This window comes from Oryctolagus cuniculus, chromosome 18 (genome assembly GCF_051225735.1).
Source record: "Oryctolagus cuniculus isolate XC-2025 breed Fujian yellow rabbit chromosome 18, ASM5122573v1, whole genome shotgun sequence".
NCBI classification, from domain to species: Eukaryota; Metazoa; Chordata; class Mammalia; order Lagomorpha; family Leporidae; genus Oryctolagus; species Oryctolagus cuniculus.
Genome location: NC_142884.1, coordinates 14,126,423 through 14,145,485, shown reverse-complemented (window position 1 = coordinate 14,145,485; position 19,063 = coordinate 14,126,423). Strand labels below are relative to the sequence as shown.

The window sequence follows — 19,063 nt, the reverse complement described above, 5'->3', positions numbered from 1 at the left end:
GCGGAGCGCCCAGCCCCACCCCTCGACCAGGGGAGGCTTCCGGAAACTTCCCCGCCCATTTTGTCCCTGGGCGCATGCGCAACAGCGACCTCCTCGGGCCCGTGAGGAGAGAATCACACATGCGCAGTGCTAAGAGCGCGACCCAAATTCGGGCTGCGGGAGGCTGAGGGGAGCGTGTACCGCTGGAGGGCGTCTCTACCTCTGACTGGGGGAAGCGAAGGTGAAAATAAAGGGGCTCTGCGAGAAGATCCCCGTCCACAGTGCTCCCCAGATTCTGGGTCGAGACAGGCAGCGCCTTGCCGACATGTTCAGATGGACACGCTGAGGGCCCGAGCCTCAAACGGCTCTTGAGCAGCCCGGCCTGCGGACCCCGTCGAAATGTTAAAGAAAGCCATGTTATAGATAAAAACTCAATGAATCCTCTTTATTTTGGCAAGAATGGGGGTAGGGGGGGGAGTCTTTCTGCCAGGGACCTCAGGAAGGCCCCCGGAGTGGAGATGGGGGCAGACAGACCACGGGTCCGTCCGAGGGAGCGCTTCCGAGTCGAGGCCAGCTGCACAGTGTCCGTCCCTGGAGCAGTGGCTCGGGGTCGCGGAGTCCCGCAGGGTCACGAGCAGGGTCCCGGCGGCCGTCACGGGTATCCCGGAGTCCGGCGGGGTCAAAGGTCTCGGAGGGGGCCAGGGGGCCGGAGATCTCGGAACAGCGGGAGCCCAGAATCCGGCGCCGTTCGGGGCAGGGGCTGAGGGAGGGGACGGGGAGAGCGGCTCCCGCGGGACCGTTTGGCACAAGAGGGGAGGGGGGACAGGGCGCGTTGCTCCCCACCTGGGAGCGTGGGCTGGGTTGGAGGGGGTCGGGAAGGCCTGGGATGGCCCGAGCCCTGGACTCAGGGGAGGAGTTGGGGGCGGGGGAGGGGTCCGGAGCCCAGCTGGGGCCCGGTGCGCGGCCCATGGGACAGGGGTGCTCAGACCGGGGGTGCGGTGCCCCCGGCCGTGTGCATGCTGAAGTATTCGGTGAAGCCGGTGTGCGGCGCCGCCGTCTGGGGCACGAGCGGCTGGTAGGATGGCGTCGGGCCATCCCAGCCCGGGTCGGCCGCCTTGGGGAACCGAGCGGGAGGGGGCGGGGAGGCTGCGCCCGGCTCGGCCATGGTCACCACGCGGCCCCTCGGGGCCACCGCTGCCGCTACCGCTGTCTCCTCCACCTGCTTCCCGGCCTGGGAGGGGGGTCAGGGTCAGAGGCCGTCCGGGACCCTCGGGGAGGGGGGCAGATGCGGCCCCGAAGGCCCGTCCCCCTCCCCCTAGAGGACCCCACCACCCCAGGCAAGGATGCACTTGTCAATCAGGGAAGGAGTGGACGGGAGGGCGCCTGGGCAGCGGGGCCAGGTACTCAAGGGGCGGCGTCGGGGTGCGTGGGGCAAACTCCGGCGGCGGCCGGGGAGCAGGGGGAGAGCCGCGGAAGGCGGGCGGCGGGGGCACAGCGCGCGGCGTCCGTGGCGGCGTGCGCAATAGCGCCAGGACCCAGTCTGGCAGGGTGGGCGCGGGCGCCGGGGGAGGGTCGCGGCGCGGCGTTGGGACGCGGGGCGTGCGAAAGGCGGGGGGCGGGCTCAGGCGCCCGGGCGCGGGAGGCGCGGAGGGTGGCGGCGGGGCCGGGAGCGGGGTCAGGTATTCCAGGGGCGGCGCCAGCAGCTCCTCGGGCGCCGGGGCCGCGGGGCTTACGGAGGAGGTGGGCGGGGGGATGGAGAAGAGCTCCGTGAAGTTGGGCACCGAGTCGCTGATGAACGTCACGTTCCCATAGACGTGCTGCGGGAAGGCCTTGTCCGCCGACTGGCTGCCTGCTGGGCCCGGGGTCCCGGCAGAGGCGATCTGCGACGTGCGCACGTGGTATGGGAAGTTCTTGTTGGCCGCCGACGGGCGAGTCATGATCTGGGGCGAGTGGCCAAGCATAGGTTGGAGAAGCACTGTCCAGGCCCAGGCTGTCTCCTTAAACCTAGGTCCCAAGAATTTCCCTTCGCTTGAGATCCCCACACTTCCGTGCAGCCTTTCGGACTGGGTTGAGTTCTCATAGTGCCCTGGGCTCCAACCTTTTCTCTCTAACACAACTCATTACTCTGCCTCCCCCTGCCCCCATCGGTGCCCTGGTCGCTGGGCTATCCCTGGCTAAAATCAGTGTCCCGCACTGTGCAGTAGCCTAGCCACCAGCCAGCCACATAGAACTTCAATGTAATCAAAATTAAAATTTCAGTTTCTCAGTCGCACTGTTCGCATTTCCAGGGCACAATGCCGCATGTCATGGGTAGCTACCGCAGTGGACAACACAGATTATATTTCCATCAACACAAAACTCAGTTGGACAGTAATTAATAGACTAGAATGTTAGCACCTAGGAGGGCTGGCTGTGGAGTCCTCAGTACCTCAAGTACTTGAATCTCTGCCACCCACTTGGGAGACCCAGGAGCGCTGGGCTCCCGGCTTCGACCTGGCTCAGCTTTGGGCATTTGAGGAGTGAACCAGTAATTGGAGGATTTCTGTCTATCTTTTCAAATAAAATGAAAATACACTTAAAAAAATACAGACTCAACTTTAGGAAGCCCTCAATAAATACCGCTGGAATGTGGGGATGTCTACCCATTTAGCCTGTGAGCCAGGAGGGCAGGGACAGCGTGTGACTCCAAGGCCACATCCTGGAGACAGCACCTTCCCTCCAAGGCTGTGTTGAATAAATGAACAGGAGCTGAAATTCAAAGAGTGGCGGGATGCCAGAGGCGGAGCTGTGCTGAGCACCCACGAGCAGTTTCAGGAGAGAAGCCAGCTGAAGGTGAACTAAAAGCAAGGGCACTGCGTTTGACGGTCTGCGCCTCTGGGCTCTGGGGCGCGCTGATGAAACTCCCCGAGCTGCGCCAGTGGAAGGGCTGCAGTGCCCACTTGGAAACATGAGAAGGCGGAAATGAAAAAGCCTGGCACATGGCCGGGGGTGGGGGGTCTCAGCACTTCCCCTCTTTCTGGGCAGAGCTTCAAGATGGACCAGACGAGGAAGGCGACAGAGTCTACCTAAGTCGGGCTCTGAGGTGGGGACTGGGAGTGCAGCCCCCTGCCTGGCAGCTGAGCACAGGCCTCACCCAGAGCACGCTGCAGGCCCCAGGGGCCTTGGGTGATGCCTGCTTCCCTCCCTGGCTCCCTTTCATGCAAGCCCTTGGGGCCTGCCTCCGCCACCAAAGGCCATGGAGCCACGACAGGTCATCTCCCTACATCTGGCCTTATCTCTACATGCTGGGTGTGATGGCTGCTGCCGATCCTCTCCTGGGGCTGGGAAAATGCGTACGAGTGTCCCTAGCATGAAACAGGCTGGGTGAGACAGGTGCCCAGTGATCAGCCAGTAGATAAATGAATGAACAAGAGAACTGTTATCAAGAAAATGAGATGGACATGGGAGACCTGGATGGAGTTTCTGTCTCCTGCCTTCGGCCTGGCCTAGCCCCTAACCATTGCAACAATTTGGACATTTGTGGGAGTGAACCAGTGGATAGAAGATCTCTCTCTCTCTCTCTCTCTCTCTCTCTCTATATATATATATGTGTGTGTGTGTGTGTGTGTGTATGTATATATATATGTGTGTGTGTGTGTGTGTGTATATATAAATATAAACTGTGCCTTTTAAATACATAAATCTTGGGCTGTGGCTTAGTAGGCTTAGCTTCCATCTGTGACACCGGCATCCCATATAGATGTCGGTTTGAGTCCCGGCTGCTCCTCTTCTGATCCAGCTCTCTGCTATGGCCTGGGAAAGCAGTAGAAGATGGCCCAAGTCCTTGGGCCCCTGCACCCATGTGGGAGACCCAGAAATGGCTCCTGATTCCTGGCTTTGGATCAGCCCAGCTCCTGCCGTTGCAACCATTTGGGGAGTGAATGAGTGGATGAAAGACCTCTCTCTCTGTCTCTCCCTTTCTCTGCCTCTCAAATAAATAAAATCTTCTAAAATAAATAAATATTTTTATTTATTTATTTTTGACAGGCAGAGTGGACAGTGAGAGAGAGACAGAGAGAAAGGTCTTCCTTTGCCGTTGGTTCACCCTCCAATGGCCACCGCGGCCGGCGCACTGCAGCCGGTGCACCGCGCTGATCCGATGGCAGGAGCCAGGTACTTATCCTGGTCTCCCATGGGGTGCAGGGCCCAAGCACTTGGGCCATCCTCCACTGCACTCCCGGGCCACAGCAGAGAGCTGGCCTGGAAGAGGGGCAACCGGGACAGAACCCGGCACCCCGACCGGGACTAGAACCCGGTGTGCCGGCGCCGCAAGGCGGAGGATTAGCCTAGTGAGCCGCGGCGCCGGCCTAAAATAAATAAATATTTTTAAAAAGAAGCAGAAGGTGAGATAGGATCTGAACCAAAACGAAGACTAGGGGCCGGCACTGTGTCGCAGCGGGTTAACGCCCAGTTCGAGACCTGGCTGCTCCACTTCCGATCCAGCTCTCTGCTGTGGCCTGGGAAAGCAGTAGAAGATGGCCCAAGTCCTCGGGTCCCTGTGCTTGTGTGGGAGACCCAGAGGAAGCTCCTGACTCCTGCCTTCGGATCAGCACAGCTCTGGCCGTTGCGGCCAATTTGGGGGTGAACCCTCAGATGGAAGACCTCTCTGTCTCTCTCTGCCTCTCCTCTCTCTGTGTAACTGACTTTCAAATAAATAAATAAATCTTAAAAATAAAAAACAGGCCGGCACCGCGGCTCAACAGGCTAATCCTCCGCCTTGCGGCGCCGGCACACCGGGTTCTAGTCCCGGTCGGGGTGCCGGATTCTGTCCCGGTTGCCCCTCTTCCAGGCCAGCTCTCTGCTGTGGCCCGGGAGGGCAGTGGAGGATGGCCCAAGTGCTTGGGCCCTGCACCCCATGGGAGACCAGGATAAGTACCTGGCTCCTGCCATCGGATCAGCGCGGTGTGCCGGCCACAGCGCGCTGGCCGCGGCGGCCATTGGAGGGTGAACCATCGGCAAAAGGAAGACCTTTCTCTCTGTCTCTCTCTCTCACTGTCCACTCTGCCTGTCCCAAAAAAATAAATAAATAAAATAAAAAACAAAGACTAGATTTGGTGCCAGGACCATTGTGCTGCCTGGATCTTGACAGCACTGCCACCACTGCTGCTGCCTGGCCAGGAGCCCCAGCCTCTGCCATCCCAGCTGTATCCTGAGCAGCAGCTTGTGGTGGGAGCGTGTGTGTGCCTGGGAGAAGGGTGGTGTGGAGACTAAGGGGCTTGGGGAAGACAGTGGGGATACAAAAGAACATGTGAGAGTCTGGGGACCGGTGGTTAGGAATGGAAGTGGGATGCAGGTTCAAAGAAAGAGAGTGGATTGGAGAAAGAGGCCAGGACACAAAGTAGAAGAGGGGAAGAGAAGAGGGCGGATTTGGGGGAGCAGTCGAGTGGGCCGCCGGGACCCAGCAGATTCTCACTAGGTGTCTGGTGAATGACTGGAGAAAGAAGAAATGGATCAAGGGCTCGGGACAGGAGCCCCAGGCATCCCCTGCCCTGGTTTCCCATCCTCACCAGAAACACGCCGTGGGCGTACAAGTGGATCCCCAGCTGGATGCCATTGACGATCTTCTCCCGGGCCCACTTGGGGATCCCGAAATTGGCAATGAGGGCCATGACCGGAACTGCAAAGAACCTGAAGGAGAGGTATCGGTTGATAGAGACACTGCTCCTGCCCTCCACCCCAGCCCATGACCCCACCTCCCCTGCCACGCACACACACGTTCCACAGTGGGACTTTCAGAAGCCACAGGCTTAAAGAGGGTCTGCAATCCTACTGGTCTGGGAAATCCTAAGGGGCGAGGATTAGGTTACATTTAATTCAGCTGGGGCCGGCGTCGTGGCCAACAGGTTAAGTTGCCACCTGTGATGCCAGCGTCCCATATGAGCACTAGTTCAAGTCCAGGCTGCTCCACTTCCAATCTTGCTGTTACTTGCCTAGGAAGGCAACGGATGATAGTTCAAGTACGTGGGCCTCTGCCACCCATTGAGAAGCCAAGGTGGTGTCCCAGGCCCCCTGACTTCTGCCTGGCCCAGCCCTAGCTGTTGTGACCATTTGGGGAGTGAACAAGCAGATGGAAGATCTCTCTCCCTCTCTCTATTTCACTCTGGGTCACACAATTTACAAGCTTTGGAGCTGGGATCTGAAGCCAGGGAGTCTGGATTGGAATCCACCTATTTACTGCTATGTGGTTTGTTTTTTTTTTTTTTTTAAGAATTATTTACTTATTTTGAAAGGTAGAGTTACAGAGAGAGAGAAAGGGGGAGAGAGAGAGAGAGAATCTTCTGGCTGGTTCACTCCCCAAATGGCCACAACAGCTGGAGCTGAGCTGGTCAGAAGTCAGGAACCAGGAGCTTCTTCCAGGTGTTCCACATGGTTGCAGGGGCTCAGGGACTTTAGCCATCCTCTGCTGCTTTCCCAGGCATATTAGCAGGGAGCTGGATTGTAAATGGAGCAGTTGTGACAAACAAGCACCCATAGGGGACGCTGGTGCCTCAGGCAGTGGCCTTACCCTCTACATCACAGCGCCTGCCCCACTATGTTACGTTGAACAGCAACAATTCCGAGGAGTTTTTATTGAACGTCTACTACCTATCAGACACTAAACTATGCATGCTCAAGGTAACCTCTGCAGGAGAAACTACCGAAAAGCTTGGTTATGGGTAGTAACCTGAGCACTCTCTGTGAAAGTCTTTTTTTCTTTTTTTTTTTTTTTAACTTTGGGAAATTAATTTCCCCAAGATCACAAGGAGAGTGACGGCAGATCCTGAGTGGCAGCTGCCTGACTTAAAAACCCACCTTCCTCACGGAGGAGGGTCTAAGGTGGGCTGCAGCCACTTCTAGGGAGCCGGGGGAGGCAGGGGCAAGTTGGGGGCCCACCACATCTCACCAGAGGGTATAGGCAGCAAAGAAAGGCACGTAAAAGGGCTGCTTCTCAGGGAAGTGGCGCAGGGAGACGAGTACAGCATAGCAGAACCACACGTAGGCAGCCACCTGCAGCCCGATGAGCCCGTAGCCGGCTGGAGACTCGTATGTGTACAGTACCTGACCTGGGTCGAAGAACTGGACCCACAGGAGAGGGTTCATCATAGCCCTGGCTTCCTGCCTTCCATCAGGGTCCCTGAACCCCACCCGTGGGCCCCCAAGGGAGCAGCGGGAGAGCCAGGGATAGATACAAGAGCATACAGAGAGAAAGAGGGGGAAAAGACAGGGAGAGAATACATCGGCTGCCATGTGCCCCCACATGGGGGCTGAACACCTCCCATGTGTGAGCTTTTCTATCGGGATCAATTCATCGAGGCAGGTCTTCCTATCACCCCACTTCACACAGCTGACAGGGAAGCCCTTTGGCCAAAGCCTGCTGGTGACACAAAGCCTTTGAGGAGCACCCCCCAACACCGGCACCCAGGGTAGGGAAGAGCCTCCTGTTTTTCCAAAGAAGAAAAGAGAGGGGGTTCATCACCCAAGGCCAGCCAGCTAGGAGGTGGGAGAGCCACAGTGGCATCCAGGTCTGCAAGGACTCTTCGACACGGAGCACAAATGTGACCGCCGTGAGAGACGGTGGGAGCTACTCAGGGACGTGAAGAGAGGAGGGCTCACTTAGACAGACAGGAAGGTGGAAAAGCAGAGTGGCAGAGAGAAAGCTGGATTGCCTGGAAGGGCGCTTTGTGCAGAGGGACCCGCGGACAGGTCAGCCACCCAGAGCTTTGAGGAGGGGGCGGGAGAGGGGAGGGGCCCAGCAGGGGCCTCTGGGACTCACTTCCGCCTCGTAGATGAGCAGCACCACGTGGGTGAGGGTGTACAGGGTCATGTAGATTGACAACTTCACGGAGCCTGAGTGGCTGATGCGGCCCCTGGCGGCAGGCCATGAGGGGAGACAGCAGGGGTGGGGGCCGTCAGGGAGGAGGGGGCAGCTACCCCCCAGGCCCACCCCCACCCGGCTCCCCAGCCCGGCCGCCCCGCCGCCCCGCCAAGGGCTCCCTGCCCGGGCACCGTGTCACCGTGAATCCCTTTCCCAGGAGGATGAGCATCAGCAGGAAGATGAGGAAGCTGGAGGAGAAGAGCACCTTGGCTGGGAGAAGGGAGGAGAGGGCGGCTCAGGCGGCTCAGAGCGGACCCCGCCCCAGCCCCCAGCCCCCAGCCCCACCGCGTTCTCACCCAAGATCTTCACACTCTCGTTGCCAATGCCGTCGGTGGCATACTGGCCCCAGTAGATGCAGAAAAACAGGAGGCTCAGGACTAGGATGGGGGATGAACACAGAGGAAAGGGGCAGAGACCACCCCTCAAGACTCCAGGTCGGTCACTGCCCTTGACCTGCCAAGAGACTTGGGTGTCCGGCCCCCTTGCCCCGCGCCCCTCCTCCCTGGGGACCTAGGAGCCCAGGTTCCTAGGCTTTCCGCTGTCAGTCCCAGACCTCAGGGCCCCACGTCCCTCCTCCCACGGAACTCGCGAGCTGGGACAGGCTAAACCTCACCCTCCACTCCTGCGGCAGCCATGAACATTTTGTAAGTGGTATGGAGTAACTGACGGCCCTTCAGCAGGTCTGGAAAGCGGGGCAGGGAAAGGCTCTTCAGGGACAGAAGGGAGGACAGCCCCTCTCCCCTGACCCTGCTCCCGTCCATGTGCTGGACTCACATCCAAAATAACAGGAGAGGAAGAAGATGAGGATGAAGATGAGGAGGAAGGTCACATCTGTCTCCAGGATCCCTGCCCACGTGGCGAAGAAAGAAACAGTTTGGTCCCCAGCCTGGCACCCAGCCTTGGACTCCACAGGCAGCCCAAATGGGGTCCCATTTGCTCACCAAACTCATCGGCCGAGAAGTGCCGGGTCCAAAACGACTTGCCATTGGTGAGGACCATCTCATACTCCAGCTGCAGCCCATCTCCCTGTGGGGAGGGTGCAGGCCTCAGGGTGGGGGCGCCCTGGGCAGGGGGGGGCACCAAGAAAGCAAAGAGGAGAAGGCCCTGGGGGCTGCCGCAGCCCCTTACCCCGCACTTGCTGAGAGCGATGTACCACCACCTTTCGCGCACCGAGCGGAAGCTGCGGCCGCTAGAGCAGCTCAGGTAACGGGTCCCGGCCTCTGACACTACCTGAGGAGGGGCGAGAAGGCTGAAGCCTGGCCCCCAGGCCTCCAGGCCTGAGACCTCCAGGACTCCCCTCCCCCTGGGACTGGGCCCACACCTGACAGCCTGACCAGGCGTACTGGGTGGTGAGGTTGATGACCTGGTTGTTCTCCGGCCTGATCACTGACTCCTTGGCCAAGCAGTCCTGGGGAAGGCAGGCACAGGGTCACTCCCTGGCCAGCGGTGGCCTTTTCCCCATCCTCCTACCCCCTCCTCACAGCTCTCACCTTGTCGCCTGCTTTGTACACGGCTGGCCACTGGGAGGGGTCATCGAAATAGAGCAGGATGTTCTGACAGCACTTGGCCTGCAGACCGAGAGATGGGGGGCTTGGGGGAGTGCAGAGGCCTCGGGGACCCCCTGCCTGGGGAGACCAAAGGAGTAAAGTATCCAAGCCCCGGGATGCCAGGTGACAGGGGAAGACTCACTTCAGGGTAGCGGAAACGGAAGTCCAGTCGGCCGTAATCCGAGAGGAAACAAAATCTTGTCAGGAACACCCAGTCCTAGAAAAGGGGTCTGGTCACACCCTCTTCTGAGTCCCTACAGAACTCTCTTCCGCTGGAGACCCCCAACTTTTCTTCCCTCCCCTCGGGTTCCTGGCTTCCCAGGCACTGCGAGGAGACCAAGTCACCTCCAACATTCTTCCCAGGTCCCTTCCCTGTGTGTCCTGGACTCCTGCTGCCCTGATTTCTCCCCCCTCGGAAGCCCCCCGCGTTCCTCCCCTCCCCTCCCCTCCAAAACCCTCCTTCGCCTTCCCCAGGCACCGGGAGAAAGACCCTGGAGAGCCAGGTGTGCGTCCTGGCCGCCTTGGGTCCCGGACACCATCCAAGTGCCATTGCCCCAGTCCTGGTCCCAGAAACCATCCCGTGCTGCAGAATCTTCCGCACGGCCCCCTCCTGGTCCTGAGCCGAGTGCGCCGAACTCAGGGCTCTCCGCGGAGTGCAAGTGCTGTCCCTTCAGCACCACCTCGGCGCCCTCCCTCCCCCGCGCCAAACTCTGACTCTGCCAACCCGCGCCCCATCCCCACCCAGCTCTGACCTCAGCGTCCCTCCTGCAATCCCCAAGTCTGGCCCGGACCCCCACGGGCCCCCACAGCCTCCACCCGGCCCAGCCCCCATCGCCCCTGGCCCCATCTCCCGCGGATCCCCGGGTCCGCTCGGGAGGGGCGGCAGGGGGCGGGGCGGCACCCTCTCCCCTCAGGTCTCCCCGGGCCCGCCGAGCGGCGGGGGACCCCCGTGTGCTCACCTCCTTGGAGCTGAGGTTGCCCCGCACGTACTTGGCCCGGGCGCGGGGGGGCAGCGGCAGCAGGAGGAGCAGCAGCGGCGGCAGCAGGCGGCGCAGCGCGGGCGCGCGCAGGGGCTCCATTCCGCCGCTCCGGCCCCGGCTCCGCTCCAGCTCCCGCTCCGGCCGGCGACGGAGGCGAGAGCGCGCGGGCCGGACAGCGCGCGTCCCCGATTAAAGGGGCCGCCGGGCGCTGCGCTCCCCGCCCCTTCTCCGGGGATGGCCCAACCTGGTGGAAGAAGACGCCCCTTTCCCATCCTCCATCATCCCACCCCAGTGCTCCGCTCTGGGAGTCTCGCGGATCGAACCCACATCCCCCAAGGTGTGCCTTCTTCAAACTGCCTCCCTAGGGATGGCCCACTGTCCCCAGGCCCGACCTGTGTCCTGACCTCATCCCAATTTAGTCCCAAAAGCAGTCTTTGATTGTCCATCCCCACCCCAATGGCAGCACCCCCAGCTCTGTGTCCATCCTCCAGTTGCCAGCTTTCCAAATGCTATGCTCACAGACACAGAGGCACAAGAGAGGGCAAGATATTTGATCCGGGCCCCACACGGAGGCAGCAGAGCCCTCAGCCACAGCCCCCGTACCCGTCTGCCTGATCCATCCTGTCTCTGCTCACCAGCATGGAGAAATGGGCTGTTAAGAGACAGGGGTGGTGGGGTCTGACATCCAGGAGCATGGGCACCAGAGTGAACTGCCTGTGTTCAAATTCCAGTATTGCCGCTTCCCCACCCTAAGACCTTGAGTCATCCAGCCCTGTGGTCTCCCAGTCCAGTCCCCAGAGCCTGTGGACCGTGAGGTTTCCCACTGGGCAAGAGGGAGAAAACCACTCAGCTTGATATTCCTGACCGGACTCCAGGAAACATTTTATTATTTATTTGAATAGCAGAGAGAGGGGGGATCTTCCATCTGCTGGTTCACTCCCCAAATGCTCACAACAGCCACACCAAAGTCAGAGCCTGGAATTCATTCCAGGTCTCCCACCCAGGTGGCAAGGACCCTAGCATCTGAGCCATCACCCGCTGCTCTGCAGGGTGCACAGTGGCACAAAGCTGGTTTGGAAGCAGGGCCAGGACTCCAATCCAGGGGCTCTGGGGTGGGATGCGGGCACCTGACGTGGCACCTTAACTACTGTGCCACACCCCGCCCCTGCAACAAACATTTCTTGCTTCATCCCTCACTTTCCACCGCAGAAAATCTGCTGCTATTCAAGACACCATTTTAGAAAACTTTCTAAGCCAAACATCCAAGCAGGGAAGACGCATGGGCCTCGAGGGTGGGGGGCTTCTCTGCTCCATGGTGTTGTTGCCAGCAAGGACTGCAGGGGTGCTGACAGATCTTTTCTGAGAAAATTCAGAAATGCATATTTTTAAAGAAACTGTCTAACAGGCAATTGATTCAGACATTTAAAACACTGTGGCAGGGTGGGGGCTCTGCGGGGCATTCAGCCCTAATCGCCACTCCTGCCCTGGTCGTGTGCATTGTCCCCCCTGCCCACCAAACCAGCAGGCCTTCAAGGGCAGGTCCAGATGTGAACCACTCTGGATCCCAGCACAGCGTAAGGATCTGCGCTGAAGGACAATGCTCCTCCACCCCCTTTCTGGCTCCTCCAGGCCTTGCACGGGGTGTTTCCCCTGCCCAAATCATCCTTGTCCTCCCAGATTAGCAAACATCTACCAATCTTGAAAACTACAGGGTCTCTGTGGGCTCCTCTCTGAAGTCATCACTCCCGCCTTGGCCTCTCCCAATCCCTGCACCTCTGTCTCCCAGAAGCAAGCAGTGGAGCTGGGACTGCACCTCCAGGAGTCGCATGGGGACAGGGTCTCAGTCTTGCCCACTCTGGGGACCCAGCATCAGCTCAGAGTTGGACACCCAACTAGCCACTGTGAGTACAAGACTGATTACAGCCCAGGTTTCCCAGTCCTACTGGGCCCCAGAGCCCAAGAAGGTCACAAGTGACAGCACCTTCCCTTCCATCTTGAATCTAGAGCTCAGCGTTGAGAAGAGCTGCTCTCCCGCGTCAGCCACTCAGGGAAGAACCAGGGGACCATGAAGAAGGTACTTTATTGAGATGACCAGGACTGTGGGATACTTGCCCTAGCCCCAGCCTCGGCCTCTCAGTACAGTCTCATGGGTGGAAAGGACCAGGCTTCCGGACTGCTCTGGGCCACCACCCAGGAGAGGCTGGGCAGTGGGGCAGGGGGGCTGGGGCTCCAGTCCAGGGCAGAGGTTCGAGGCATCAAGGGTGATGGCAGCTGAGGTAGGGGCTGTGGTGGGCCAACCCCCCAGGGCTGGGGAGGGGGCGGTGTGCCTACGAGCCAGATGCTTTTTAGCAGGTCAAAGGCTGTTGGGGGACCCCAGGCCACCTTGGACGGTGAAGAGAATGAGGGCAAAGGGGGTGGCCAAGGACCTCTCGGTGGTGCCAGGTTCCCCCTGGGTGCAACGGGAGTGCTGGAGGCGCGAGGCATGGTGAAAGCAAGCTCCTTGGTCCCTGGTCGCCGCCTCTGTCTCTCCTCCCCTGGGGTCTGCTCAGCATCGTTGATCCAGGAGGGTGTCATCCTCCGCCTCTCAGGGCCCACAGGCTTGGTCCCTGGCACAGAGGAGAGGAGCACAGGAAACAGCTGAGTGACAGCAGGGATGGGGAAGGGGAATGCAGGGGACAGGAAACGGGCTCACCTTGCAAGGGTGGCTGGCAGCCCCGGAGCACCAGGGCAAGGTCAGGCACACAGCCATGGCAGGCCTGGAGGGTGCCCACAATGGCATCCCTGGCTTCTTGCACCAGGTTCCTCCTGGGGAAAGCGTGCGGTAGAATCAGCTGGCACTGTAACTCTCCTAGAAGCTGCCCCAAGCCAGGGAGCTCTGGGGAACTGGGCGGGCCTGGGCCAGAGCCTCCAGGCACCTGGTTCTCCTTGTCCTTTGACTGTGGGGCTGATTCTTGGACCCTGCCTGGGCTTGGGGAGGGTTTGGAAGGGAGTGGCGGGGTGCCTGGCTCCAGGGATCCACTTTTAAGCAGCCGAGCCACGTCCAGGGATTTCACTTCATGATTGAAGAGACCACGGTGCTCCCGGCTCAGTCGACCCTGGGTTATGACCACGAGCTTGGGGACAGAAGGGGCCACAGGATCCCGCAGGGGTGGAGGTGGATCCTGACTGGCCACAGGAGGATCCTGGTGGGCCAACGGTCGGCGGCTGCCCACTAGGGCCTCATTCCGCTCCCGCCTGGTCTTCCGGCGGCGAACTCGACCAGGTTTCTCAGGCCGCTGGAAAGGCTGGCCGGCATGCCCCCGAGGATCCATGGTGTCCTAAAAAAGAGCGATACAGTGGTCACCAGCATGCAGGTAGGTCAGGATGAGAAGCAGAGTGGATACTGAGAAGAGCAGGTTTGGGGTGAGGTGGAGCTACTAGATAGACAAGAGAAGAGAAGTGGAAGAGAACAGTTGCAACGGGTGTGGTCAGGGAAGGAGTCAGGTGGACGAGGTCAGGACAGTCATGGTTAATGGGGTGAGGCATCCGGGCATCGGAGAATGGATAAAGAGCTGGAGAATGGGGAAGGGATCCTGAAATTGAAGAGATCTGGGGACCAACAGGGATTTTAAGGAGAAATCCAGCCTGAAATTGCAGAAAGTGCTGAGATGGCCGCGAAAGAAAGGCAGGAAAGCAAGAGCAGCAAGAGACGTTGTGGAGAGTCCGAGAAAGGGAGACGGAGGAGCCATCAGGGACAGGGGCCTGGTCATGGGGGGAGGCTCGGGGTGGGACACGAAGCAGATGGGGCAGTTGAGGTAAAGCAGGGGGCAGAGTAAAAGGGGTGGGGCACGGTTGGTGGGGGAGGGGCACCTCACCCTCTCCTGCACCAACGAACCCCGTCCCCCTCCCACCCCACGTGGCTGTAGGGCGCAATGGCTTCTCCGCGGTGGCGGCGACCCCAGCTTTCGAAGACGCCCGGCGCTCTTCCGGTCCTCAGGCGCACCACACGCATGCGCACGTCCCTCCCGCCCATTCGCTTCCGGGCGCCAGAGACAGGCACGAGGTTCCGGGCCACTCGCTCAGTGGTTGTAGCCCCGCCCCTCGCAGCTTCACTCCCGGGAACCTCTCACTCCACCCACCAATCGGCTGGGCCCACGAGGCTTGCCCCCTCCCTCCTGGATGCTGATTGGCTGAGACGGTAATGGGCGGACTTCGGAGGTCAAAGAGGCGAGGCAGGAGGTGCGAAGTTGAGAAAGGTGGTATCCAGCCGCCTCTGGGCAGCCACAGCCTTCTTCCCTAAAGAATCAACCTCCTGTAGTGTCCTTGTAGGCTCAGGGGCTAGACTTGGTTCAAACGCCCAAATTGTCCCATTTGTGCTGTATGTGACCTCGCAAAAGTGTGTAACTACTGTAACGGTATAATATAACCCGCGTCTTTTCTTTCTACCTGCCCAGTCTTCATCATGTTTCAAACCCAGCTCGGATACCACTTCTAGGAAACCCCTGGCCCCGAGTCTTCCTCCCCTAGAGGTTCCCCGAGCCTCCTTCAATCACAGCTTTGGCGCACCCCCACCCCCACCCCGCGCCACAGCACTTGCTGGATCTGTCTCCCACAGTACACTGGGATAAGGCCAGGATCTCACCCATTCATTGAACATTCATTCAGCAAGTATTGTTGATCAGCCGCTACCAGCATGTGCCAGACCCGCCTCAGGGGAGGCAGAACAAAAACACAATAAATAAGGCTCTTCTCTGTCTCAGTATCAATCTACCAGAATGAATGGGATGATGGCAAGGTCCAACCCAGGAGTGAGGCTACAGGAAAATGATGTGTAGGGAGGAGTGAGAACCCCCTACACTCACACACACACACCTGGCCCCCAAGAACAGGGAAATCTGAGTAGACACTTAGCTCGGAGGTTAATGTGAGCTGGGAGGGGGAGAGGCACCACCCCAGGTGGCCTTGACTTGTTTCAGAACCCCAGACAGAACACCCAGCTGAAGTTGTTGGTCTGAGAACCAGATCTGCAAGACGATCTGCGGGAGGGGCGCCAGGCTGGAAGCCAGCCCTGCTGGGTCTCTAATTTCCTTTCTCTTTCTGTACCTTTTGCTACCCTCCATGCAGGTCCTGTGGTATCTTGAATGCAAAGATAAGCAGTTTAGATTGTAAGTCTGTCCGTCTATCTCTGACGTTCTGAGCAGAGGCAGCCCAGGAAAAGGTAGGCTCACTAAAGCACAGGCTGCCTTGGAATGTCTCCTTAGAACTAGGCCGCCCATTTTCACATTTTGCCATGTTCCATTTTTGTCCCCTACGTCGGTAGAAAATGGGAGCGTCCCTTCCCAGGTGCATACGAGCCACCCTCTCACGGATCCAAGAATGGACTCTTCCACTAGCTCCCCTCCCCCCACCACGTGAATGGGGCGCCCCCCCCCCACCCCAGTAGGTGGTCCCTGCCACACTTTCCTCGCCCTACAACAAATGGTTTCTTCCCTCGAGGGAGAGCGCTAGAGTTTCCCCGCCCATTTCTGGGTTTTCAGGTGCTTCGCCCCTCCCCGTGACACCAGTGGGTGGTTTCTTCCTCCTCCCCGCCGCCGAGCCGGATGGTCTCGCCTGCCCCGCCCCCAGCGCTGGGGAGCGCCCGCCGCCGCGTCGGCCGGGGAGTGCGTGGCCGGGCGGGAAGCGCGGACGAGCCCACTGCGCGGCCGCGTGGGGGAGGCGGCCGCCCTCCTAAGTGAAGGTTTCCGCCTCTGGAGGGGAGGCGGGGCTCTGGCTGGGCCTCCGGCCTCGGCGGGAGGGAGTCGGGACCGTCCATTGTTGCCTGGAGGGGTAAGGGTGGGCGTGGCAGAGCCGCCCCTCCTCCCGGAGCACTCCCGGGCCGACCTCGCCCGCTCACCCTGCAGGAGCTGGGGCGCCGAGATGAGCGGGGAAGAGAATCCAGCCAGCAAGCCCACGCCGGTGCAGGACGTGCAGGGCGACGGGCGCTGGATGTCCCTGGTGAGCGATCCTTAGGGGTCCGGGCGGTGGTGGTGGGGGTCTCATGAGAACCCCTGGTTCCTGCGGGGAGCCTAAGGAGGCAGGGCGGGGCCGGGCCAGGCGGGGAGCGTGCGTGTCTTTGACTCCCCCTCGCGCGTCCCCGCAGCACCATCGGTTCGTGGCGGACAGCAAGGATAAGGAACCCGAAGTTGTCTTCATCGGGGACTCTCTGGTCCAGCTAATGCACCAATGTGAGGTGAGGCCTGGCCCCGTGCTCCTGCCCCACCCACTCCGCGCCCTGGCTGACAGCTATGGTTTATCAGAAATGGGGCACCGAGGTGCAGCGTCCCCCCAGAGGAGGCCCTGCGTGTCCTCACTTCGTCAGAGCCTTTCCTGTAAGCAGGCCGCCCAAGGTGTGGCTTTTTATTGTTTGCTGGCACAAAGCCGCAGTCACTCCGGCCCAAGTCAAGGCCAGCTGGGACAGGAGCCCAGCCTTCACCTTTACAGGACGCGGGGTCCTCACGCTGAGGTCCCCCTGTGATGTGTTGGATGGCTCGAACCAGAGCAGATTCCACAGAATGAGTCTACAGTTTGGTTTAAAGTGAGATTGCACCATCCTGCTTCCATAAAGCAAGGTTCTTCCATGATGGCACTTGGTTAACACCTGGGGGGTGGGGGCGTGGTCCCTGCTGCTGATGCCCCTGTGCCCCACAGATCTGGCGGGAGCTCTTCTCTCCTCTGCACGCGCTTAACTTTGGCATTGGTGGCGACAGCACACAGCACGTACTGTGGCGGCTGGAGAACGGGGAGCTGGAACACATCCGGCCCAAGGTGAGTGGGGGCGAGAGTGGGAGCCGGGTACACCTTCTGCCTGCCCCCTCACTGTCACGTCAACCTTCACGCCCCTCTTTTCACAGATCGTGGTGGTCTGGGTGGGCACCAACAACCACGGGCACACAGCAGAGCAGGTGACCGGTGGCATCAAGGCCATCGTGCAGCTGGTGAACCAGCGGCAGCCGCAGGCCCGGGTCGTGGTGCTGGTGAGAGACGCTGGGCGAGGAAGAATGGCAGTGGTTTGGGACCCCTCAGATGTAGCCGCAGTTGGCACAGTCGTGGGCACCTTGGCGCAGAGCAATGGTTTTCAGGCAAAAAAAAAAAAAAAAATCTGTCAAAGTTTGCGACGGCTGTCAGAACGGCCATGGTTGAAGATGTGATTCGGGACCCCAAGGGGCTGCTGGAGACACTGGAAGGGTTAAAAATCCTTAAAACACTTGAGTAACAGAAGCCCTCCGGCATTCCTGAGTGAAGCAGGGCCCATCGCTTCTAGCTGTTCCCTTCTCAGAGCAGATCGACCCCTTGCCACGGCGTCAGCATCTTTATGGCTGACGTCGGGCACCCAGAAGGTTCTTGCTGAGTGGAGGCTGGGGTGCAGCCGAGCTACCCCTCTTTTCTCCCTACTCCCATTCCTCTCATATTTTGCTTCTGGGGTCTCCATGGTTGGGGGGCAAAGGACAGCCTGGCACAGAGGACAGGGCATGCCAAGGTGCTGGGAGGACATCTTTAAACTCTTGGTGTTCCTCCACAGGGCCTGCTTCCGAGGGGCCAGCACCCCAACCCGCTTCGGGAGAAGAACCGACGGGTGAATGAGCTGGTCCGGGCCGCACTAGCAGGCCACCCGCGGGCTCACTTCCTGGATGCTGACCCCGGCTTTGTGCACTCAGATGGCACCATAAGCCACCATGACATGTACGACTACCTGCATCTGAGCCGCCTGGGCTACACACCCGTCTGCCGGGCCCTGCACTCCCTACTTCTTCGTCTGCTGGCCCAAGACCAGGGCCAGGGTGTTCCTCCATCAGAGCCCACGCCCTAGGCATCCTGTCTTTCCACAACATTAAATTCTCCTTCCTCAGTCTCTTGTTTTCCTGCTTTCTGGGTGAGTCTATCCGGGCACTGCCGCCAGCCAGATCCTCTCCTGGTCTGCAGTGCCGCAGCTGTACAGGGTGGTTCTAGTTCTGCCCAAGGCAGGCCTCCATCACGGGACTCTGGTCCTTGTGGTCAGGTGTGTTTCTGTGATCATAGCTTCAGCCAATATGCTAAGGGAATCCAGCCTTCCAGCACCACCGCACAAGGTCAAGGCAGAACGCTGAGGACATGGTGACCCCACACAGCCAAAGCCCACCTTAAGTCATCCCTCCAGAGCCTGCATTCACTCCTCCCCTATCTGGGACTTATGCTGCTCTGGCCCCAGTTTAGAGGCCACTTCCTATGGAGGCTTCCTGGCCCTTGCAGTAGTTGTCCCTTCAGACAGGGTGTGACTGTCTTCCCCAGGCGGGTACAGTCCACAGACTGAGTGAAGAGTGTAACCCAGCACAGGATCTCACTGGCCTGCTGTAGTGTTGGGCTGGGCCACATGGGGGCAGCAGGAGTCACTGAGGACAAGGCACCACGGGTGGGCCAGCCACGTGCCACCTCTACTCTTAGGACCTCTTGGGGCTGTAAAATGACTTTGGAGCCAGTGAGGGTGAAACGCTGACACCCCCCTGCTCTCAGGCCTTCCCCAAACTGCTGTCAGGTGGTGGAGAAAGGGGCGAAGTCCACATCATGGTTCCCTGGCTGCAGAGGGGTTGCCTGGTACCTGTTGCTGGCTCCACTTTGGAAAGTCCACTGCCCCCCCACCGGCCACCTGAGACTGGTGTGACCAACACCCC

General features: G+C 59.8%; 3 protein-coding genes across 7 annotated transcripts; 1 reads left to right on the top strand and 2 right to left on the bottom strand.

The window, feature by feature from the left end:
- Positions 1 to 95: 95 nt before the first annotated feature.
- TMEM145 (transmembrane protein 145) lies at positions 96 to 10,575 on the bottom strand. 3 transcript variants are annotated; one of them, XM_051836454.3, is made up of 15 exons: positions 10,380 to 10,573; positions 9,563 to 9,637; positions 9,364 to 9,441; positions 9,195 to 9,281; positions 9,002 to 9,103; positions 8,815 to 8,899; positions 8,648 to 8,719; positions 8,487 to 8,555; positions 8,170 to 8,250; positions 8,005 to 8,083; positions 7,772 to 7,865; positions 6,902 to 7,074; positions 5,526 to 5,646; positions 1,713 to 1,919; positions 96 to 1,210 (listed from the first exon to the last, which is right to left on the bottom strand). In XM_051836454.3, the coding sequence occupies exons 1-15, from the start codon at positions 10,497 to 10,499 to the stop codon at positions 962 to 964; spliced, it is 1,692 nt and encodes a 563-aa protein (XP_051692414.1). In that variant the 5' UTR covers positions 10,500 to 10,573; the 3' UTR covers positions 96 to 961. The 3 variants fall into 3 exon arrangements, with proteins under 3 accessions (XP_051692414.1, XP_051692415.1, XP_051692413.1); XM_051836455.3 differs by having other exon boundaries at positions 96 to 739; XM_051836453.3 differs by lacking the exon at positions 96 to 1,210 and having other exon boundaries at positions 1,218 to 1,919; positions 10,380 to 10,575.
- A 1,401-nt stretch (positions 10,576 to 11,976) lies between these two features.
- Positions 11,977 to 14,875, bottom strand: PRR19 (proline rich 19). Of its 2 annotated transcripts, none has more exons than XM_017338235.4 (3): positions 14,291 to 14,875; positions 13,093 to 13,717; positions 11,977 to 13,006 (listed from the first exon to the last, which is right to left on the bottom strand). In XM_017338235.4, the coding sequence occupies exons 2-3, from the start codon at positions 13,709 to 13,711 to the stop codon at positions 12,534 to 12,536; spliced, it is 1,092 nt and encodes a 363-aa protein (XP_017193724.4). In that variant the 5' UTR covers positions 13,712 to 13,717; positions 14,291 to 14,875; the 3' UTR covers positions 11,977 to 12,533. The 2 variants fall into 2 exon arrangements, with proteins under 2 accessions (XP_017193724.4, XP_051692424.3); XM_051836464.3 differs by having other exon boundaries at positions 14,255 to 14,874.
- Positions 14,876 to 15,977: 1,102 nt separating this feature from the next.
- On the top strand, positions 15,978 to 18,264 carry PAFAH1B3 (platelet activating factor acetylhydrolase 1b catalytic subunit 3). 2 transcript variants are annotated; one of them, XM_008249685.5, is made up of 6 exons: positions 15,978 to 16,116; positions 16,280 to 16,373; positions 16,519 to 16,608; positions 17,067 to 17,183; positions 17,270 to 17,392; positions 17,938 to 18,264. In XM_008249685.5, the coding sequence occupies exons 2-6, from the start codon at positions 16,296 to 16,298 to the stop codon at positions 18,223 to 18,225; spliced, it is 696 nt and encodes a 231-aa protein (XP_008247907.1). In that variant the 5' UTR covers positions 15,978 to 16,116; positions 16,280 to 16,295; the 3' UTR covers positions 18,226 to 18,264. The 2 variants fall into 2 exon arrangements, with proteins under 2 accessions (XP_008247907.1, XP_002722351.1); XM_002722305.6 differs by lacking the exon at positions 15,978 to 16,116 and having other exon boundaries at positions 16,131 to 16,373.
- The last annotated feature ends 799 nt before the right edge of the window (positions 18,265 to 19,063 follow it).

Excerpts from the sequence above, each read along its gene's own strand:
- TMEM145 (XM_051836453.3), bottom strand. The coding sequence starts at position 10,499 with ATGGAGCCCCTGCGCGCGCCCGCGCTGCGCCGCCTGCTGCCGCCGCTG. Across the intron at positions 9,638-10,379 it reads GCAACCTCAGCTCCAAGGAG|GACTGGGTGTTCCTGACAAG; the intron begins GTGAGCACACGG and ends CCCCTTTTCTAG. Across the intron at positions 9,442-9,562 it reads TCCGTTTCCGCTACCCTGAA|GCCAAGTGCTGTCAGAACAT; the intron begins GTGAGTCTTCCC and ends CTCGGTCTGCAG.
- PAFAH1B3 (XM_008249685.5), top strand. The coding sequence starts at position 16,296 with ATGAGCGGGGAAGAGAATCCAGCCAGCAAGCCCACGCCGGTGCAGGAC. Across the intron at positions 16,609-17,066 it reads AGCTAATGCACCAATGTGAG|ATCTGGCGGGAGCTCTTCTC; the intron begins GTGAGGCCTGGC and ends TGTGCCCCACAG. Across the intron at positions 17,184-17,269 it reads TGGAACACATCCGGCCCAAG|ATCGTGGTGGTCTGGGTGGG; the intron begins GTGAGTGGGGGC and ends CTCTTTTCACAG.
- PRR19 (XM_017338235.4), bottom strand. The coding sequence starts at position 13,711 with ATGGATCCTCGGGGGCATGCCGGCCAGCCTTTCCAGCGGCCTGAGAAA. Across the intron at positions 13,007-13,092 it reads CTGCCAGCCACCCTTGCAAG|GGACCAAGCCTGTGGGCCCT; the intron begins GTGAGCCCGTTT and ends CCTCTGTGCCAG.